Source organism: Galeopterus variegatus, unplaced genomic scaffold (assembly GCF_000696425.1).
Source record: "Galeopterus variegatus unplaced genomic scaffold, G_variegatus-3.0.2 Scaffold3969, whole genome shotgun sequence".
Classification (NCBI taxonomy): Eukaryota; Metazoa; Chordata; class Mammalia; order Dermoptera; family Cynocephalidae; genus Galeopterus; species Galeopterus variegatus.
Window position 1 is genome coordinate 188,103 of NW_007730080.1, and position 20,802 is coordinate 208,904.

The 20,802-nt window shown below is 37.5% G+C and overlaps 1 protein-coding gene across 1 annotated transcript in view; it reads right to left on the bottom strand.

The window, feature by feature from the left end:
* UGGT2 (UDP-glucose glycoprotein glucosyltransferase 2) overlaps positions 1–20,143 on the bottom strand; it is a 57,464-nt gene extending 37,321 nt beyond the window's left edge. The window contains exons 1-3 of the mRNA XM_008586381.1: positions 19,860–20,143; positions 15,015–15,173; positions 14,548–14,633 (exon numbers count right to left, since the gene is read on the bottom strand). Coding sequence (XP_008584603.1) covers positions 14,548–14,633; positions 15,015–15,173; positions 19,860–20,018 — 404 coding nt within the window. The 5' untranslated portion in view covers positions 20,019–20,143. The remainder of the gene's footprint in view (positions 1–14,547; positions 14,634–15,014; positions 15,174–19,859) is intronic.
* Positions 20,144–20,802: the final 659 nt, after the last annotated feature.

Consider the following 20,802-nt stretch of genomic DNA (forward strand, 5'->3'; position numbering starts at 1 on the left):
AAACAAAACAAAATGAAACAATAATTCTTATATATAAAAAGGAAAAACTGAACAAAACCCAGGAATAATGTCTTTGTTATATAAGATATAAAGACACTTTATTGTCATTAATAATATGTGAATTATGCTAATGCATGGAAAAGTCTACAGAAAATAATCAATAAAAGATAAAATAGAAAACAAGAAGTATATTTTAGACATACCTTTTATACTTTTGAAATAAAACAATATAGGAACAAATGTTGTAGTTTTATAAGTAGTCTGTGTTTTATACTGGTGGTATTTGTGGATCATTTTGCAATTAATTATTTTAAGTTTTGTTTTTTTTTTTTTTTTTCTTTTGTCTTTTTCTGTGTCCGGCAACGGATCGCAACCCTCAGTGTTGCCCCCGTACCGGACCGGGGACCGGCAACGGGATTGCAACCCTCGGTGTTGCCCCCGCGCCTCGCTCAGCCAGTGAGCGGGAACCGGTCTGCATGTGGGATCCGAACCCTCAGGCGGGAGCGCCGCTGCGCTTCCCAAGCGGCGCACTTATCCAGTGTGCCACCGGGCCGGCCCTATTTTAAGTTTTATATATTTATCATGTATAACAAGTTTTGAAATACATATACACTGTGGAATGGCTAAATTTGAGCTAATTAACATATGTATTACTTCACATATTTTTTGTGGTGAGAACACTAAATCTACTCTCAGCAATTTTCAAGAATACTTTGAAGAGCAGACACAGTGTCTTCTTAAGCAGGAGCCATGGGCAGCCCAAACCACCTGGCAGAAGGCAGGAACACACATGTTATCCTAGGCAGGAGCCATGGGCAGCACCTCCATCCACCAGAAAGCAGGAGCATACTGAAAACACCACTTTTGCCAGGTGGTGCACCACAGCCACCACTGCAGCCACTGAGGCTGCAAGGATGGCTCACCACCATAGTAGCAGGCACAGCCACTGTGTAGATGGCCTGTTGCCCACTCAACTGTATTGAAACAATAAGAGTCACCAGTGGAGACTGCAAAAAGAAAAGAAAGTCTCTTTCTTCAAAGCTCACTCCAGAATAACAGGAAAAGCAACTGCTCTACTAGATGACCAGACATCAATGTAGCCATACTGTATATATAAAAAGCCAAGACCATGACACCACCAAAAGAAAACAATAATTCTCAAATACCAGACCCTATATAGCAGGAAACCCTTAAAATGACTGAAAAAGGATTCCAAGTAACAATCTTAAGGAAACTCAAGGAGATAAAGAAAACTCAGACAACATAATGAAATGAGAAAAATAATCCAGGATATGAAGGAGGAAATTTACAAAGAGATTAATACTGTATTAGTCTGTTTTGTGTTGCTATAACAGAATACCTAAAACTAGGTAATTTATAAAGAAAAGAGGTTTATTTGGCTCATGATTCTGGGACAGCTGCAGCTGGTGCAGGCCTCAGGCTGCTTCTACTCATGGAAAGTGGCAGGCACAAGCAGATCACATGGTGGGAGGAAGCAACAGAGAGAGAGGGGAGCTGCTGGGGTCTTTTAAACAACCAGCTCTTGCAGGAACTAATAAAGTGAGAACTCTCTCACTACCCGCACTCCTGAATTCACCACCATGACTCAAACAGCTCCCAACACTGCCACACTGAGAATCAGATTTCCACAAGTTTTGGGGAACAACACATCCACACTCTACCATTCCACCCTGGCCCCCTAAAACCCATTTTACTCTCACATACAAAATACAATCATTCCATCCCAACAGTCCCAAGTCATAGCTTGTTCCAGCACCAACTTAAAAGTTCAAAGTCTCATCTGAGACTAAAGGCAAAACTCCTTCCAGCTGTGAACCTGTAAAAATTATCTACTTCCAAGATACAATGGTGGAACAGACATTGGGTATAGGTTCCCATTCAAAAAGGGAGGAATAGGCCAGAAGAAATGAGAAACAGGCCCCAAAACAAGTCCAAAAACCAGCAGGGCAGACAGTAAATCTTAAATGCCCAAAATAATCTTTGACTCCAAGTCCTGCATCCTGGGCACAATGCGGTATTTGGGCCCCCAAAGCCTGGGGCAACCCTGCTCCCACAGCTCTTCCGAGCACAGCCCACTGGGCTGCTCTGGTACCTGCAGCTTTTGCAGGCCAGTATTGCACATTGCCAGGGACCCTACAGTTCTGGGGTCCTGGCAACAGCCCCCCTCCCTAGGCTCTACTAGATATTTTCCAAAGTGGGCTTTCTCTGTGGGGTCTCTGACCCCACATTTGTGCTCGGCTCTGCTTTAGTAGATGGCCTCTGTAGTGGCTCTGCCCCTGTAGCAGGTCTCTGCCTGGGCCCCCCAGGCTTTTCCATACATTCTCTGAAATCTGGGTGGAAGCTGCCATGTCACTGCTCTCATGTTCTGCTGGCCTACAGACTTAACATGACATGGATGCCACCAAGGATTCTGGCTTTTGCTCTCCAGACCCGCCGCACAAACCAAACTGGGGACACGTGAGGCAGGGCTGCTCCAGCTAGAGCAGCTGGGCTGCAGAGAGCAGGTTCCTGAGAACAGCTGTGCCCTGGTCTGTCTTCTGGAACAACTCAGTTTTCCTAGGCCTTCAGGCCTGTGATAGTAGGGGTGCCCCTCCAGACTTCTGAAATGCCTTCAGTGCCTTTCTCCTATTGTTTTGGCAACTAGCATCTTGCTGCCTCATGGCCATGCTAAAGTCTTTAACAATCATTCTATCTGCTTCACCCTTCGATTTTTATCCTGCTCTCTGCTTCTCTACCAAACAGCCAGACTGCAAATTTTCTAAATCTTTACGCTCTGATTCCCTTTTAATTATAAATTCTGGTGTTACGTCATATCTTTGCTGCCATAACTCAGCATAGACTGTTACAGGTAGTCATACAGCTTCCTTAATTCTTTGCTGCTCAGAAATTTCTTCTGCAAAACATTCTGGTTCACAATTCTTAAGTCCTACCTTCCACAAAGTCCTGGGGCATAGACACAATGCAGCCAAATTCCTTGCTATGGTGTAGCAAGGGTGATCTTTTGTCCAATTCCCAGTAAGTTCCTTGTTTCGATCTGAAACCTCATAATCAGCATAGCCTTTACTGTCAACATTTCTACCAGCATTCTGGTCAAAACCATTTAACTAATCTCTAAAATGTTCTAAACATTCCCTCATCTTTTTGTTTTCCTCTGAGTCCTCCAAATTTCTCCAACCTTTGCCCATTACCCAGTTCCAAAGCTGCTTCCACCTTTTCAAGTACCTGTAAAGCAACACCCCACTCCTCAGTACCAATTTTCTGTATTAGTCTGTTTTGTGTTGCTATGAAAGAATACCTGAAACTGGATAATTCATAAAGAAAAGAGATTTACGTGGCTCATGATTCGGCGACAGAAGCATCTGGCGCAGGCCTCAGGCTGCTTCTATTCATGGCAGAAAGTAGCAGGCAGCTGGCTGGTATAAGCAGATCACATGGTGACAGGAAGCGGGAGAGAGAGAGAGAGAGGGGAGGTGCCAGGGTTTTTTAAACAATCAGCTCTTGTGAGAACTAACAGAGAGAGAACTCACTCACTACCCCTAGCCCCCTGGGAGAACATTAACCCATTCATGAGGGATTCACCCCCACAACTCAAACAGGTCCCAACACTTCCACACCAGAGATCAGATTTCCAAATGAGTTTTTTGGGAGACAATATGTCCATACTCTATCCAATATCTTAAAAAAGAATATAGCAGAACACATGGAACTGAAACATTCACTCAACAAAATAAACACTACCAAGAGCTTAAGCAGCAGGCTAGAGGAAGAAGAACAGAGAATTTCTGATCTTAAAGACAGTCATTTCAAAATAACCCAGACAGACCAAATAAAGGAAAAAAGAATTTTAAAAAATGAAGAAAATATAAGAGAGCCAGCAGACAACCTTAAGCAAATAAATGTTCAAATCATGGGTGCTCCAGAAGGGGAGGAAGGAAAAGGAATAGAAAACCTATTCATGAAATAACAACAGGAAACTTCCCAGGTATAGGGAGAGACACAGACCTTCAGATCCAGGAGGCTCAAAGATCTCCCTAAACAGATTTAACCCAAAAAGATCCTACCCAAGACACATTAAAGTCAAACTGGCAAAACTCAAAGACAAAGAGAGAATCCTAAAAGAACAAGAGTAGAGTCTCGAAAGGGAGCCCCTATAAGACTAACAACAGACTTCTCAACAGAAACTCTACAGGCCAGAAGAAAATGGAATGATACATTCAAAATACTAAAAGAATAAAATTCCCAGCCAAGAATACCATACCCAGCAAGGCTATCCTTCAGAAATGAGTGAGAAATAGTGTATTTTCCAGACAAATAAAAACTGCAGGAGTTCACCACCACATGACCAGCCCTGTAAAAAATCTTCAAGGGAGTCCTGCATGTGGAATCCAAAAAATGATAATCACTACCATGATTACACAAGAAAGAACAAAACCCATTGGTAGAACTAAAATGCAAGTGAGAAAGAAACTAAATCTTACCACCTCAAAAACCCAACAAATAAGAAAGACAAAAAATAGAAGAGGAAGAAAGGAACAAAAGATATATAAAACATCCAAACAAAAACCAATAACATTCCAGGAAGACAATGCCTTTCTATTTTTTTTCTTTTCTTTTTTTTTTTGCGGTTGGCTAGTACAGGGATACGAACCCTTGACCTTGCTGTTATAACACTGTGCTCTAACCAACTGAGCTAACTGGCCAGTCCCCATTTTTTTTGTGTGTGTGTGTGACTGGCTAGTATGGGAAAACAGACCTATGACCTTCATCTTATAAGGCTGTGCTCTAACCAACTGAGTTAAGTGGCCAGCCCAAGACAATTCTTCTCAATAACAACCCTAAATGTAAATGGATTAAACACCCCATTTAAAAGACACAGACTGGATTAAAATGCTAGACCCAATTATATGATGTTTTCAACTGACTCACCTCACATGCAAAGACACACACAGACTAATAGCGAAGGGATGGAAAGAGATATACCATGCAAATGGAAGCCCCAAACAAGTAGTAGTAGCTATTCTTATATTGGGTAAAATAGACTTTAACCAAAAACAATAAGAAGAGACAAAGAAGGTCACTATATAATGGTAAATGAATCTATCCAGAAAGATATAACAATCATAAATACATATATGCACCCAACAGCAGAGCACCCAGATATATAAAGCAAACACTATTAGGCCTAAAGAAAGAGATAATATGATAATAGTAGGGGACCTAAACACCCCTCTCTCAGCACTGGAAAGATCATCTAGGCAAAAAATCAACAGATAAATACAGGACTTAAACTGCACTTTAGACCAATTGGAGCTGGCAGATATCTACAGAACATTTCATCAAACAACTACAGAATATACATTCTTCTTATCAGCACATGGAACATTCTCCAGGATAGACCACATGTTAGGTCACAAATGAAGTCTCAACAAATTTTAAAAAACTGAAATCATTTCAAGTATCTTTTTAGACAACAACAGATTAAAACTAGAAATCAATAACAAGCCTAACTTTGGAAACTATACAAACACATGGAAATTAAACAACATGCTCTTGAATGACATATGGGTCTAAGAAGAAATTAAACAGGAAATCAAAAAATTTCTTGAATCTAGTGTAAATAATGACACATCATATCAAAACCTGTGGGATACTACAGATGCAGTCCTAGAAGGGAAGTTTATCATAATAAACACTTCAGAAGAATAGAAAGACTGCAAATAAAAACCTAATGCTACACCTCAAAGAACTAGAAAAACAAGAACAATCCAATCCCCAAATTAATAGACAGAAATAATTAAGATCAGAGCAGAACTAAATGAAATAGAAACATAAAAAACAATACAAAAGATCAATGAAACAAAAAGTTGTTTTTTTTGTTTTTAAGAAGATAAAATAGACAAGCCATCAGCTAGGCTAACTAAAAAAGGAAGAAAGAAGACACAAATAACAAAAATCAAATTAAAAAGGAGATGTTAAAACCTATACCACAGAAATGCAAAGAATCATTAGAGACTATTATAGTCAACTATATGCTAACAAAGTTGAAAATCTGGAGGAAATGGATGAATTTCTGGGCACATATAAACTACCAAGACTGAACCAAGAAGACACAGAACCTGAATAAACCAATAACAAGCAATGATATTGAAGATGTAATCAGCAGTCTCCCAACAAAGAAAAACCTAGGACTGGATGGCTTTACTGCCATCCCAATAAATTCTACCAGACCTTTAAAGAGGAATTAATACTAATTCTCTTCAAAATATTCCAAACAATCGAAGCAAAGGCATTTCTCCCAAACTCATCCATGAGGCCGGCATCATCCTGATACCAAAATCAGACAAAGACGTAACAAAGAAAGCAAGCTCCAGACCAATATCTCTGATGAACATGCAAAAATCCTCAACAAAATATTAGCAATCAGAATACAGCAACACATCAAAAAAATTATACACCACGATCAAGTGGGATTATCCCAGGGATGCAAGGATGATTCAACATAAGCAAGTCAATAAATGTGGTGTACCATATCAACAAAATCAAGGACAAAAACCATATGATTATCTCAATAGATGCAGAAAAAGCATTTGATAAAATTCAACATCCCTTCATGATAAAGACTCTCAACAAATTAGTTATGGAAGGAAAGTATCTCACCACAATAAAAGCCATATATGACAAACCCACTGCCAATATCATCCTGAATGGGGAAAAGCTAACAGCTTCTCCCTTAAGAACAGGATTAAGACAAGGATGCCCATTCTTACCACTCCTATTTAACACAGTACTGGAAGTATTAGCCAGAGCAATCAGAGGAGAAAGAAATAAAGGTCATCCATAATGGAAAAGTAGTCAAACTGTCCCTGTCTGCAGATGATGTGATCTTATATATAGAAAAACCTAAAGACTACAAACAAACACTCAGAGTTGATAAATGATTTCTATAAAGTTGCAGGATACAAAATCAACATGCAAAAATCAGTAGCATTTTTATACTCCAACAATAAGCTAACAGAAAAAGATATCAAGAAAGCAAGCCCATTTACAACAGTGACCAAAAAATATAATACACTAGGAATCAATTTAACCAATGCAAAAAATGTCTACAATGAGAACTACAAATCACTACTGAAAGAAATTAAAGAGAACGCTAAAAGATGAAAGACATTCCATGCTCTTGGATTGCAAGAATTAACATTGTGAAAATGTCCATACTCCTGAAAGCAATCTACAGATTCAATGCAATCACCACCAAAATGCCAATGATATTTTTCAAAGAAACAGAAAAAACAATTTAAGCATTTATATGGAACAACAAAAGATCCCAAATAGCCAAAGCAATCCTGAGCAAAAACAATAAAGCTGGAGGCATTACACTACCTGACTTCAAATTATCCTACAAAGCTATAGTAACCAAAATAGCATGACACTTGCATTAAAAACAGACACTCTGACCAATGGAACAGAACAGAGAAGCCAGAAACCAACCCACATATGTACAGCCAACGATATTTGACAAGGGCAACAGAAGCATTAATTGGGGAAAGGCCTGCCTCTTCCATAAGTGGTGCTGGGAAAACTGGACATTCATATGTAGAGGAATGAAATTAGACATATACCTCCTGCCATTTATCAAAATCAACTCAAAATGGAATAAACACTTATATATAAGACCCCAAACTATAAAACTACTAAAAAAAACCATAGGGGAAACACTTCAGGAAGTAGGACTGGGCAAAGACTATGAACAAGACCCCCAAAACACAGGTGACAAAAGGAAAAATAAATAAATGGGATTATATCAAATTAAAAGCTTCTGCACAGTAAAAGGAACTCTGAATGAAAGACATGAAAGACAAAGAATGAAAAGACAACTTACAGAATGTGAGAAAATACCTGCAAACTATGTATCTGACAAGGGATTATGATAGAGTTTGGATGTGTTGTCCCCACCAAAACTCATGTGGAAATGAGATCTCCAACCTGGCAGTGTTAGGAGCTGTTTGAGTCATGGGGGCAGATCCCTCATGGAGGCAGATCCTGGCGGAATAGGGGTAGTGATTAAGTTCTCACTCTATTAGTTCCCACAAGAGCTGGTTGTTTAAAAGACCCTGGCACCTCCTCTCTCTCCCTTGCCTCCTCTCACCATATGGACCTGCTTGTACCTGCCAGCTGCCTGCTGCTTTCCCCCATGAGTAGAAGCAGCCTGAGGCCCACACCAGACACAGCTTTCCCAGAATTGTAAGCCAAATAAACCCCTTCTCTTTATAAATTACCCAGTGTCAGGTATTTCTGTTAGCAACACAAATGAACTAAGACAGAAAATTGGTACCGAGGAGTGGGGTGTTGCCATACAGATACCTGAAAATGTGGAAGCAGCTTTGGAACTGGGTAATGGGCAAAGGCTGGAGCAGTTTGGAGGACTTAGAAGAAGATAAAAAGATGAGAGAGTGTTTGGAACATTTTAGAGTTAAATGGTTAAACTGTTATGAACAGAATGTTCACAGAAAAGTGGACAGTAACACCATGTGGATGATAATGTCTCAAACAGAAATGAGGAACTTATGGGGAATTAGACAAAAGATCACTCTTGCTACACCATAGCTAGAAACTTGGCTGCATTGTGTCTATGCCCCAGGACTTTGTGGAAGGTGGGACTTAAGAGCTGTGAACCAGAATGTTTGGTGAAAGAAATTTCCAAGCAGCAAAGCATTAAGGAAGCTGCATGGTTACTTCTAACAGCCTACTGTGAGTTATGGCAGCAGAGGCATGATGTAAAGCCAGAATTTAAAAGAAAAGCAGAGCATAAAGATGTAGAAAATTTGCAGCCTGGCCATGTGGTAGAGAAGCAGAGAGCAGGAGGAAAACACAAGGGTGAAGCAGATAAACTGGCTGGTAAAGACATTTACTTGGCAGTGAGGCAGCCAGATGCTAATGGCCAAGGCAATGCAAAAAAGGCCCTAAAGGCATTTTAGAAGTCTAGAAGGCTGCCCCTCCCTTCACAGATCCTGAGGCCTAGAAGGACTGAGTTGTCCTGGAGGACAGACCAGGGGTGCAGCTGCCCTTGGGAATCTGCTCCCTGTATCCCAGCTGTTCTGGCTGGAGCAGCCCTGCCTCAAGTGGCCCCAATTATGGTTTGTGCAATAGCTCTGGAGAGTAGAAGCCTGAAACCCTGGTGATGTCCATGTCATGTTAAGTCTGCAGGTCAGCAGGACATGAGAGCAGTGAAGGCGTGGCAGCCTCCACCCAGATTTCGGAGGATGTATGGAAAAGCCTGGGGGCCCAGGCAGAGACCTACCTCAGGGGTGGAGCTGCTGCAGAGGCAATCTACTAGGGCAATGCTGAGCAGGAAAGTGGGGTTGGAGCCCCCACAGAGAGCCCCCACAAGGGAAATGTCTGGTAGAGCCAAGGCAGTGGGGCTGCCACCAGGACCTCGGAACTGTAGGGCCACTGCCAATGTACAATGCTGGCCTGGAAAAGCCACAGGCACCAGTGCTGCCCAGTGGGCTGTGCCTGGCAGAGCTGTGGGAACGAGGCTGCCCAAGGCTTTGGGGGCCCAGATGCCCCATTGTGCCCAGGATGTAGGACTTGGAGTCAAAGATTATTTTGGACCTTTAAGACTTAATGTCTTTCTTGCTGGGTTTCTAACTTGTTTGGGGCCTGCTTCTCCTTCTTTCTGGCCTATTCCTTCTTTTTGCAATGAGAATGTATACACAATGTCTGTTCCACCATCGTATCTTGGCAGTAGATAAATTTGGTTTTGATTTTTACAGGTTCATAGCTGGAAGGAGTTTTGCCTTTCGTCTCAGATGAGACTTTGGACTTTGGACTTTTAAGTTGGTGCTGAAAAAAGCTAAGACTTTTGTGACTGTTGGGATGGAAAAATTGTATTTTGTATGTGAGAGTGACAAGAGTTTTGGGGGTCTAGGGGTGGAATGACAGAGTTTGGATGTGTTGTTCCCCCAAAACTCATATGGAAATTTGATTCCCAGTGAGACAGTGTTGGAAGCTATTTGTGTCATGGGGGCAGATCCCTCATGAATGGATTAATGCTCTCCTTGGGGGGTGAGGGTCCTGAATGAGATCTTGCTCTATTAATTCCTGCGAGAGCTGGTTGTTTAAAAGACCCTGGCACCTCCTCTCTCTCTCTTGCTTCCTCTCACCATGTGATCTGCTGTACCCACCGGCTGCCTGCCACTTTCTGCCATGAGTAGAAGCAGCCTGAGGCCTGCACCAGATGCAGCTGTTCCAGAATATACCTCTTTTCCTTATAAATTACCCAGTCTTAGGTATTTCTGTTACAGCAGCACAAACTAAGACAATATCCAGATTATACAAGGAACTCAAACAATTTAACAGTAAAAAAGTAAGTAACCCAATTAAAAAATGGGCAAAAGGGCCAGCCCGGTGGTGCACTGGAGAGTGTGCCGCTTGGGAGTGTGGCGGCGCTCCTGCCGAGGGTTCGGATCCCATGTGGAGACCGGTTCCCGCTCACTGGCTGAGCATGGTATGGGCGCAACACCAAGGGTTGCGATCCCGTTGCCGGTCCCCGGTACGGGCGCGACACCGAGGGTTGCGATCCCGTTACCGGTCAGTAAAAAAGACAAAAAGGAAAATAAATAAATAAATAAATAAATAAATAAATAATGGGCAAAAGAGCTGAATAAGCATTTCTCAAAGGGAGATATACAAATGGACAACAGACACATGAAAAAACGCTCAACATCACTAAGCATCAGGGAAATGCAAATCAAAACCACATTGAAAAATCATCTCACAGCAGTTAAACTAGCCATCAAAAAGACAGAGAATAACAAATGCTGGGGAAGATGCAGAGAAAGGGGAACTCTCCCACACTGTTGGTGGGCCTATAAATTAGTGTAGCCATGTGGAAATCAGTATGGATGTTCCTCAGACAACTACAGACAGGACTGCCATATGATCCAGCAATCCCACTACTGGATGTATACCCAAAGGAATGGAAATCACGTGGAAGGGACACCTGCATTCCCATATTTATCACAGCTCTGTTTACAATAGCTAAGAGTTGGAGCTTACGTAAATGTCCACCGATGGATGACTGGATAAGGAAAATGTGGTATATATACACAACGGATACTACTCTGCCATAAAAAGTAATGAAATTCTGCCATTTGCAGCAACATGAATCAACTTAGAGAAAAGAAAGACAGACCCAACCATCACAATAATTCCTTGAACTTTCTAAAGGATAGAAGAAAACTGTGGTCACCACAGGTGGGAAAGGAGGAGGGGAAGAAGGATTAGGGAGAAATTGGTAAAGGGCCATAAAAAATGTTTATGTTGTGTAGAGATTTAAGAAAAAAAGGGCAGATAAAAAAAGAATACTTTGTTATTAATTATAGTCACCATGACGTACAACATATCTCTTGAAGTTATTCCTCCTATCCAACAGAAATTGTATATTAATCAGCAACTCCCAAATCCCCCCACCCTCCCACCGTAGCCCCTGGTAACAATAATTTTACTCTCTGCTTCTAGGAGTTCAAGTTTTTTAGATTCTACATGTAAGTGAGATCATGTGGGATTTGTCTTTCTGTACCTGGCTCATTTCACTTAACATAATGTCCTCCAGTTTCATCCATGTTGTTGCAAATAACAGGATTTCCTTTTTTAAGACTGAATAATATTTCACTCTCTATATATGCCATAATTTAAAAAATCCATTCATCTGTTAATGGATACTTAGGTTTTTTCCATATCGCAGTTACTGTGAATAATGCTGCAATAAACATGGCATTGCAGACATCTTTCTGACATCCTGATTTCACTTCCTCTGGATATATACCTGTAGTGGGACTGCTGGATAATATGGTAGTTCCATTTTTAATTTTCTTCAGAACCCCCATACAATTTTCCATAATGGCTGTACAAATTTCATTCCCATTTTGCCTCATCTTTGCCAACATTTATCATCATGTCTTTTTGGTAATAGCCATCCTAATGGTGTAAGGTGATATCCCATTGTGGTTTTAATTTGCATTTCCCTGATGACTAGTGATGTTGAGCTTTTTTCATACATCTGTTGGGCATCTGAATGTCTTCTTTTAAGAAATGCCTATTCATGACTTTTGCCAATTTTTTAATGGAGTCTTTTGTTGAAATGTTTGAGTTCCTTATATATTTCAGATATTAATCTCTTACCAGATGTATACTTTGCAAATATTTTCTCCCATACCATAGGTTTTCTCTTCATTCTGTTGACTGTTTCCTTTGCTGTGCAGAATCATTTCAGTTTGAGGTAATCCAATTTGCCCATTTTCAGTTTTGTTGCCTGTCTTTTTGGGGTGATATTAAAAAAATCATTGCTCAAACCAATATCATGGAGCTTTTCCCCTGTATTGTCTTCTAGTAGTTTTATACTGCCAGGTCTTATGTTTAAATCTTCAATCCATTTTGAGTTGATTTTTAAATCAAAGATAAGGGTCTAATTTCATTCTTCTGCATGTGGATATCCAGTCTTCTGTGGTTCCATATGAACAGTAGAATTATGTTTTCCATTTTTGTGAGAAATGTCATTGAAATTTTGATAGGAATTACACTGAATTTGTAGATTGCTCTGAGTAGTGTGAATATTTTAATAATATTAATTCTTCCAATCTGTGAACATGATACTCTTCAATTTCCCTTATCAATATTTTATAGTTTTCAGTGTACAGGTCTTTTACTTCCATGGTTAAATTCATTCCTAAGTATTTTGTTTTGTACCTATTGTTAAATGGAATTGCTTTCTTGATTTCAGCTTGCTCATTATAGGTGTATAGAAATGCTACTGATTTTTGTATGTTGACTTTGTATCCTGCAACTTTACTGAATTCATTTAGTAGTTCCAAAAGTATTTTGGTGGTGTCTTTAGTTTTCTATATATAAGATTTTGTTTGCTAACAGGGACAATTTGACTTCTTCCTTTCTAATTTGGATGACTTTTTTCTTTTTCTTGCTCACTTTCTCTGGATACAACTCCCAGTACCATGTTGAACAGAAATGGCGAGAGTGAGCACACTTGTCTTCCTCCTCCTCTTACAGGAGAAGCTTTCAACTTTTTGCCATTGAATACGATGGTAGCTATGGGCTTGTCATATATGTAGCCTTTACTGTTTAGAGGTACATTTCTTCTATACCTAACTTGTTGAGAGTTTTTATCATGAAAGAATGCTGAATTTTGTCAAATGCTTTTTATGCATCTATTGAGATATTATATGTTTTTTGTTCTTCATTCTGTTAATGTGCAGTATCACATTTATAGATTTGTGTATGTCGAACCATTCTTGCAACCCTGGGAAAAATTTCACTTGATCATGGTGAATGATTCTTTTAATGTGCCATTGCATTTGGTTTGCTATTATCTTATTGAGGATTTTTATATTTATGATCATGAGGTATATTGACCTGTAATTGTCTTTTTGTTGTAGTGTCACTGTCTGGCTTTTGTATCAGGTAATGCTGGCCTCATAAAATGAGTTGGGAAGTATTTCCTCCATTTCTATTTTTTGAGGGAAGAGGTTGAGAAGGATTGGTATTAGCTCTTCTTTAAATGTTTGGAAGAATTCAGCACTGAAGCCATCAGGTCTTGGGCTTTACTTTGATGGGAGACTTTTTATTACTAACTCAATCTCCTTATTCATTATTGGTCTGTTCAGATTTTCTACTTCTTTGTGATTCAGGCTTGGTAAGTTATAGTGCCTAGGGATTTATCCACTTTTCCTAGGTTACTCAACTTGTTGGCATATAATTGTTCAGACTTATAATACTTCATATTTCTGTGATATTAGTTGTAATGTTTCCTTTTTTCATTTCTAGTTTTGAGTTTTTTCTTTCTTTCTTAGTCTAGCTAAATGCGTGTCAATTTTATCTTTTCAAAAATACCAACTCAGTTTCCTCGATCTTTTCTATTGTTCAGTTCTATTGTTTCTCATCTCCATTTCATTTATTTCTATTCTGATCTTTATTTCCCTCCTTCTACTAACTTTGGACTTGGTTTGTTCTGGCTTGGTACCTGAGACTGCAGGGTTGGGCCTGGGTGCTGCTGCCTGGATTCACTGGGAAGACCTGTTGATTGGGTCTGCAGGGGTAGGCCTGAAGCTTTGGTCCACAGGGGCTTACCTGGTGCTGGGTTGGGCCTGGATCCTGAATCTGCAGGGGCCAGCCTGAAGCCTGGGTCCACAGGGGCTCCCCTGGTGCTAAACGTAAAACTGTCCTTCCTACCCTCTTCAACGCATCTTTTCTTATTTCTGTGCTACACCCAGGTGCTGTAATATCTCACCCAGTTTCCTTAGCTCTCATGAAGGTATTTTTGTGCATGAACAGTTGTTCAGATTGATGTTTCTGCGGGGGTGTGAGCACTGGAAAGTACAATTCTGCCATCTTGCTGATGCCTGACCTAGCCCAGTCTTGCTAACATTTTAATGGTTGTTTTGATGACCTTGGTTATATCACACTAGAAACTTATTTACATATAAAGATTTAAAAGTTGTTAATACAACTCACCCAACTATTTGATAAATATCTTCAGATTTTCCTTGGCGTAATTTCAGTATCCAAGCACCAGGGTTTGCTTTTAACTGAAAATATCCCTTTGAAGATAAGAAAAAATGATCATTGCGTTACATGATTAAACACATCCAATTGTCCATGACAGAATATACATGAATCATCTAAGAAAGTGTTTAATAACTGTATAATAAATTCTGTAAATGAATTGCAAGCAAGGGTAGAGATTGTACAATAATCTGTACAAGGAGATTCTGAAAGTATGATTCTTACCATTTTTGTTTTATTTATCTTATTTAAGGACTCAATTTTGTTTTCTGTGAGCTATTCAGCAATAGATGTTTCAGTGAACTTCTACTACATAAAAATACATTAAGACTGCTTCACCTTACTTATAAGGAAAACAGAGAATTTCACTGAAATATCTAATTAAATATCAGCAATTAAATATTTATAATACTTACAAGATTGGCCATCACTATTGTATCAACCATAACAGGTTTATTTTTTGTGCCTAGTGTAAACTGCAGACCCCGAGGAGGTTGTTCTGTCATTGTATCAAAGCAGTGTCCTTCAAGTAACAGATATTCTAGTTCATATTCTGCTGTAACAGTTTTCTCAGTCTGTGGAGAGAACATGGCATGGTTTTGGTATTAGTGATCCTCATAGTACAAATTTAGTAATAAATAGATGTAGTTATTTTAATATTAGCCAACATATATTGATGAGTGTCTTCAAATCTTTTGTTTATTCATGTATAAACACCACCAAAAGCTCATGATAAATTTTTTCTTTCTCATGATATCAGCTCTACCCAATCATGACAATACGTAGCAATATCACCAAGCAGGAAAGACATGAGCACAAATTGGTGCTCCATAACCTGTATTATTCAAAGGATCTCATTAAGACAAATTTAGATGAGAAATTCCTTAGAGAATCTACATCGGTTTGATGTTGCCCTGTAGTTTCCACTTCAGACTTGATTAGAAAGCTTTTATCATCTACTGGCTTTCTTGTAACTAAAAAAAATTAATGTTTAGAATTATTTAATTATAAATTAATGTAATTCATTTAAAAAATGAATTTTATATTAATGTTAAAAATTAGTCTTTCCACTTCCAAGTGGAAAGAAGAAAAAATATGAACTATCTATAAACCAAAGTCATATAAACATCGACACATTGATTTCTATTTCTTTTCTCCATAAGTTTTTTCTAAGTGTAACCTGCTTTTTCATTAAACATAGTTCTCTCAGAAAATGTCCCTGTCCCTATAAATATCTTTTTGAATAGCTTGACATCCAATTATTTCCAGATTTTCCTCTATTGCAAATGTTATAATAAATATTTTGGGGATAAAGCTTTTTCTCTACTTCATCTGAACAACATATCCAAACATGAAAATAAATCAAATGGTAAGGGATTTTCATAGTTCAAGGATTTTGCTGACCAGATTAAAGACAGTGATTGTTACCTATACCTAATTTTATTTCATCATATGAGGTTTCCAACATTTTTGTTTACTGTGTTTAGGCTACAGAGTATTTGGAAATATTCTGTATTGTAAAATTGTTTTTCATTGACTAATTATCTCAGAAATAACTGAAATACTTGTGTACAGCATTTCTTTCTTGAGACCTGTTCTTATGATTTTACTCCTTTTCAGAACAAGAAATAAGTAGCTTCTTTGAAGATGGCATTTGATTCAACAACTTTATTTGGATTCTAAATTAGTTGTTCAATTATTGCTGTTCTAGTGATGACTTCACATATACTTAATTAACTTGTATCCAGAGTTCTCATAACAATTTCCTTGGATGGAAAGATTTCCATGTAATAGTCCCAGAATATAAGAATGTTAAAAGTTAGCAAGAGATCGTACAGATTATTTAGTTCAGCCCCCTCATTTTACAGACAAGAAAACCGTACCCCAAAGTGATTGTGAAGTAAACCTTAACTATTTTTTATTATGAATTAGATATTAGGACAGAGTCCAAATACATTTAACCAGTTTGTGACTAATAATATCTTCATTTTAATGTAAAAATTTCTTGTTTTTATATTTTTTATATAACAGACTCAATTCTGTTGACTTATTCAAACCACAATACCAAAAACAGCCAATTCCTTTTTCAAAGAATACTTTCTAGTGAATACTTCAAGTTTCCTAATAATAAATAAATAATAAATAATAGATAATAAAGATGATTTAAGTTAGTTTATCTTCAAGGCTTATTTTTAGCAAAAATATGAAAGCTAGTGATCATTTTTGATGTTTATTTCTATCTTTCCTTTATATTTTTATTTATGTTATAAATATTAATTGTTGATATAAGATATGAATTTAATACTTTTTAAATATAACTTTGAGAACATATTAATTTTTCTAAGAAGTACTTATTTTACTATTCTTCTGTGGCTGAATAGTTAGCATCTTCCTTTTAAAAAAAAATTAAGTTAAATTATAAAGACTAATATTTGGGTTTGTTAACAATTATCTTTAAATCCCACTTGTTATTGTAGTATTTTTATTGCTATTTAATATAATTTTGTGTAATTCCAATGACACATTGTACAAAGTGAACAAAGGTATGATAAATATCTCCATCTGTGACCTGGATTCTGACAAGCTGTCTAGTACTAGGGATGGGTAAAATGATAAAAAACATCTTTTTCTTGTGTCTTGTCTTAAGGCATCTGAAGGCTGAACTTAAAGACTTTGGTGTAATCTGAACTTTGAGAAATTATCTAGAACTAAGGATAGGTGAGATTTCCAGGAGAAGTGAAAGAAAGAAATTAGTTTTAGATGATTTGGAGGTGTAACGATTATAAGGTAATGTAAATCTTACATAAATTTATAAGTTTGCCAAAGTTTGGTTTAAATCGCTCACTTTTGCAAAGGGGACAATATTTGGGAAAATATCCCCAAGTTTTGTGTTTGATGGTATGTGCCTGTTCCCAAATTTTGTGTTTGATGGTTTGAGATGTAAATTTTATATACTGTAAGCTAAGGGACTAAATTGATCCTAAGATGAAGTGTGTGTTCATCCAATTTTTTTTCATTCATAATACAGTATTATTTAGGATCTGTATTATGTCTGTAGCAATCAAATAGGAATTCTTTGACAACTATATTGGTAATCAATAAAACTGATCTCAAAATAATTTATATTTTAGAGCAGGCTAATACATTTTTATGTGAACTCCTTTCAACATTAACATAGACACTCTCTGTTTCTTATTAGCAATCTTTTATTTATTCCGCTTCCTCTTGACTGCATAAACCACCACTGTTGTTTCAGGTATTTTGATCTTTCAGGTATATGCTGTGACAAAATATAATTGGAGAGTCTCTGGATGTAGTTCTAATAATAAACTCTGAAAGAGCAATATCAGAACCCTAGGTAAAAGTAACTACCTCACTTTTAGCTTTCCTGTAATCACTTTTATCATCTTTAATTATAGCATTAATGTTCATTGTGCAATAAAGTCTTTGTAGTTACAATCATGTGAAGAAAGTCCCACTAAGGAAGTATTCTAGATAATGTTTTCTTCAAGTGTTTACGTAACGTTCAGGAATAAGATGTAGCAAGGAGTGTTTGCACAAACTAGTGTATGGTCATAAATCTCTCATTATTAGTCTCATTTTTTGCCAGGGTGCACGTTTTCCCTTTACTTAAAACTCCTTTCTACTCTTGCTAATATCTTTATTTGCATTTTCTTGTCTTTCTAGGATAGCTGCAGGTAATATTCTAAGTATGTACAGCACACAATGGAAAAGAAGAGCCTGAAAGGTAGTTAACTTTTACAGATGCTAGGATTTATAATTTCCTTCTGTTTATTTACCTAATCAATGAAGACACAGGGAATTATTTCCCCTTATTTTAGTCTTCCAGCTACTGTTCATTTGAACAGCTTCTAAATAGACATTACCAGATTAGCCACTCCCCCCCAAAAGTTTAGTTATCTCCATTAATTGTTCAATGAAATATTCATCAGAAGACTCAATTTAAAATCTTTTTCTAAGCTATATTAATTCTCCCATTACAATATTTTCATATTTTTCATTAGAGTCTTTAGGTTATCTTATCAATATAGTACTGCTCCACTCTCTTTATGAAGAATCCAATATACTCTGTTAAAAGATCTGACTTATCAAAGAGAAAAAGGGGATTTTTTTTTTTTACATTTTGTCAAGTTCATTTCTGAACTTTTCCTAATAGATTTTATTATTTTGTTGCCTTCCTATTCTTTCCCTGGATTTGAAGGACAGATTTCTGATGATTGCCATGGCTGAGTTTTAGGTTCTTTTTCAGGTCAGTCAAGTTGGGTACTGGTGAGTATGTTACAGGGAAGTGATCTAGGGTCCCACAGAATCTACTCATGTGTGGATCAAAAGACATTTGCCTGTAAGGAAAATCTTCAGGCAAAAGGTAAGATGTGAGAAGCATGAGAAATAATTAAACCAAATTATTATACTACAGGTAAATGTTTATGCCTCAGTCATGGAAATGGCTACATTCTAAAAGAGATGTCAAACACAGAGTTGGAAATAGGACAGAGGGAGGAGAAAAGTATTTTCTCTTCAGTTTCTGGACACCAATCTTAGTCTCCTAAAATGCTGCTGCTGCTTTTTTTTGATTTTTTGATTTCTGAATCCATTTTCTTACTCTAAATTCAATGTTTTAAAAGACTCAGTGTATTTAAAACTGTTCTCTTCTCTCTTTTATAGTGCTGTGAACTGAATGACAACAGGTAAGGAAGTGAAGTCTAACTACTCACTAGACAAGGGTCACGTTAGAGGTGATAAGAAGCAGTAACCCACGTCTGCAGTATCCAAGTGAATTTTGTTTCCTGCTCTCTACCCTGATCTAGAGTAGGACTGCTTTCTTTGAGCTTTCTTTGGCTATGAGCCATGAGGCAAAACAAGAGTTTCAGATAAAATCCTCTCCGAATTAAAAATTAAACCTGAAAGGTAAAAGAGGTACTTAAAGGTGTCCTCCCAAGCTGCCATGTGTCCCTCTCCATATTTTCTACATTGTTCACCTTACAGTAGTCTTTGTGAGCTAGGTGTCTGAGTCAATAAAAAAGGTGAAGGTACCTAAGAACACAGAAAACTAGATAAGCTGAATTTGGAAGTTAAGAAAACTTAAAAATCAAAGGGAAGACTAGATCAGGATTTAGAATTATGAAGAAGAAAATTCTGATGAGCATCCTTCACATGATCACTCACTTGCCATGTTTGTAATAACTGATAAGAATTAATCCTATTTCTTTCACTTTATATGACTTTACACAATAACTTACATCCTTCAAGCGAATATTATCAAGGTCACAGTTGCTGTATACTGTTTCAACCAACCAGCCTTCTGGAGTAATCATGTTGAGGGTTAGAAGGGGTGATTCAGGGATATCCAGGAATTTTGCGACTGGTCCAAGAGAAGAAATGTCATTCGTCCCTGACATCAGTTCTGGTTCCAGAACAAAACGGTAAAAGCTGTTGATTAAACATAAATATTCATACTGTGACCAAAATTAAGATGATTATTTCTTCTGCCTAAAATATTTTAAAATTGGAAATAGCTTATGACATTACCAGAAAGTCTTAAATTAAAAAGACTAAAAACACACTAAACTGAAGAGTTAATGCTTATAAATAGTAGACGATTATTATTTTGTTGACCATATTATCCATTATAAGAATACATAAATTATATATCCTTGTTAATTATTTCTTAATGAACATGATTAGAATCCTTTTAACATATACATGACTTATGCGGATACTAGTTCATTAAAATCTATATTCACTAAGATACTTCTTCAAATTTGACCATGGTGTATTTTACAGCTATTTTATTAACTCTTACTAATAATATGAAGAGAAATGATAGCCAGAAAATAAGTGAAATTCAAGCTGAAATCCTAGTACCAATTTCATTTATTTTTTAAATCAAATTCTTTTTATTTATTTTATTTTTTTATTATTTTTTTTTATTTTGTCAATATACAATGCAGTTAGTTATTGTGTCCCATCACTGAAACCTCCCTCCCTCCTCCCTCCCCCCCTCCCACCCAGGTGTCTCCTCTCCATTTTCTAGTTGTAAGAACTTCAAAAAAAAAAAAAAAAAAAGTTGGGGTTGTTATATCTTCCTCTCCCCCCCCCCCTTTTTTTTTTTTTTTTTTTGAAGTTTTTACAACTAGAAAATGGGGAGGAGACACCTGGGGGGGGGGGGGGGGGGGGGGGGGG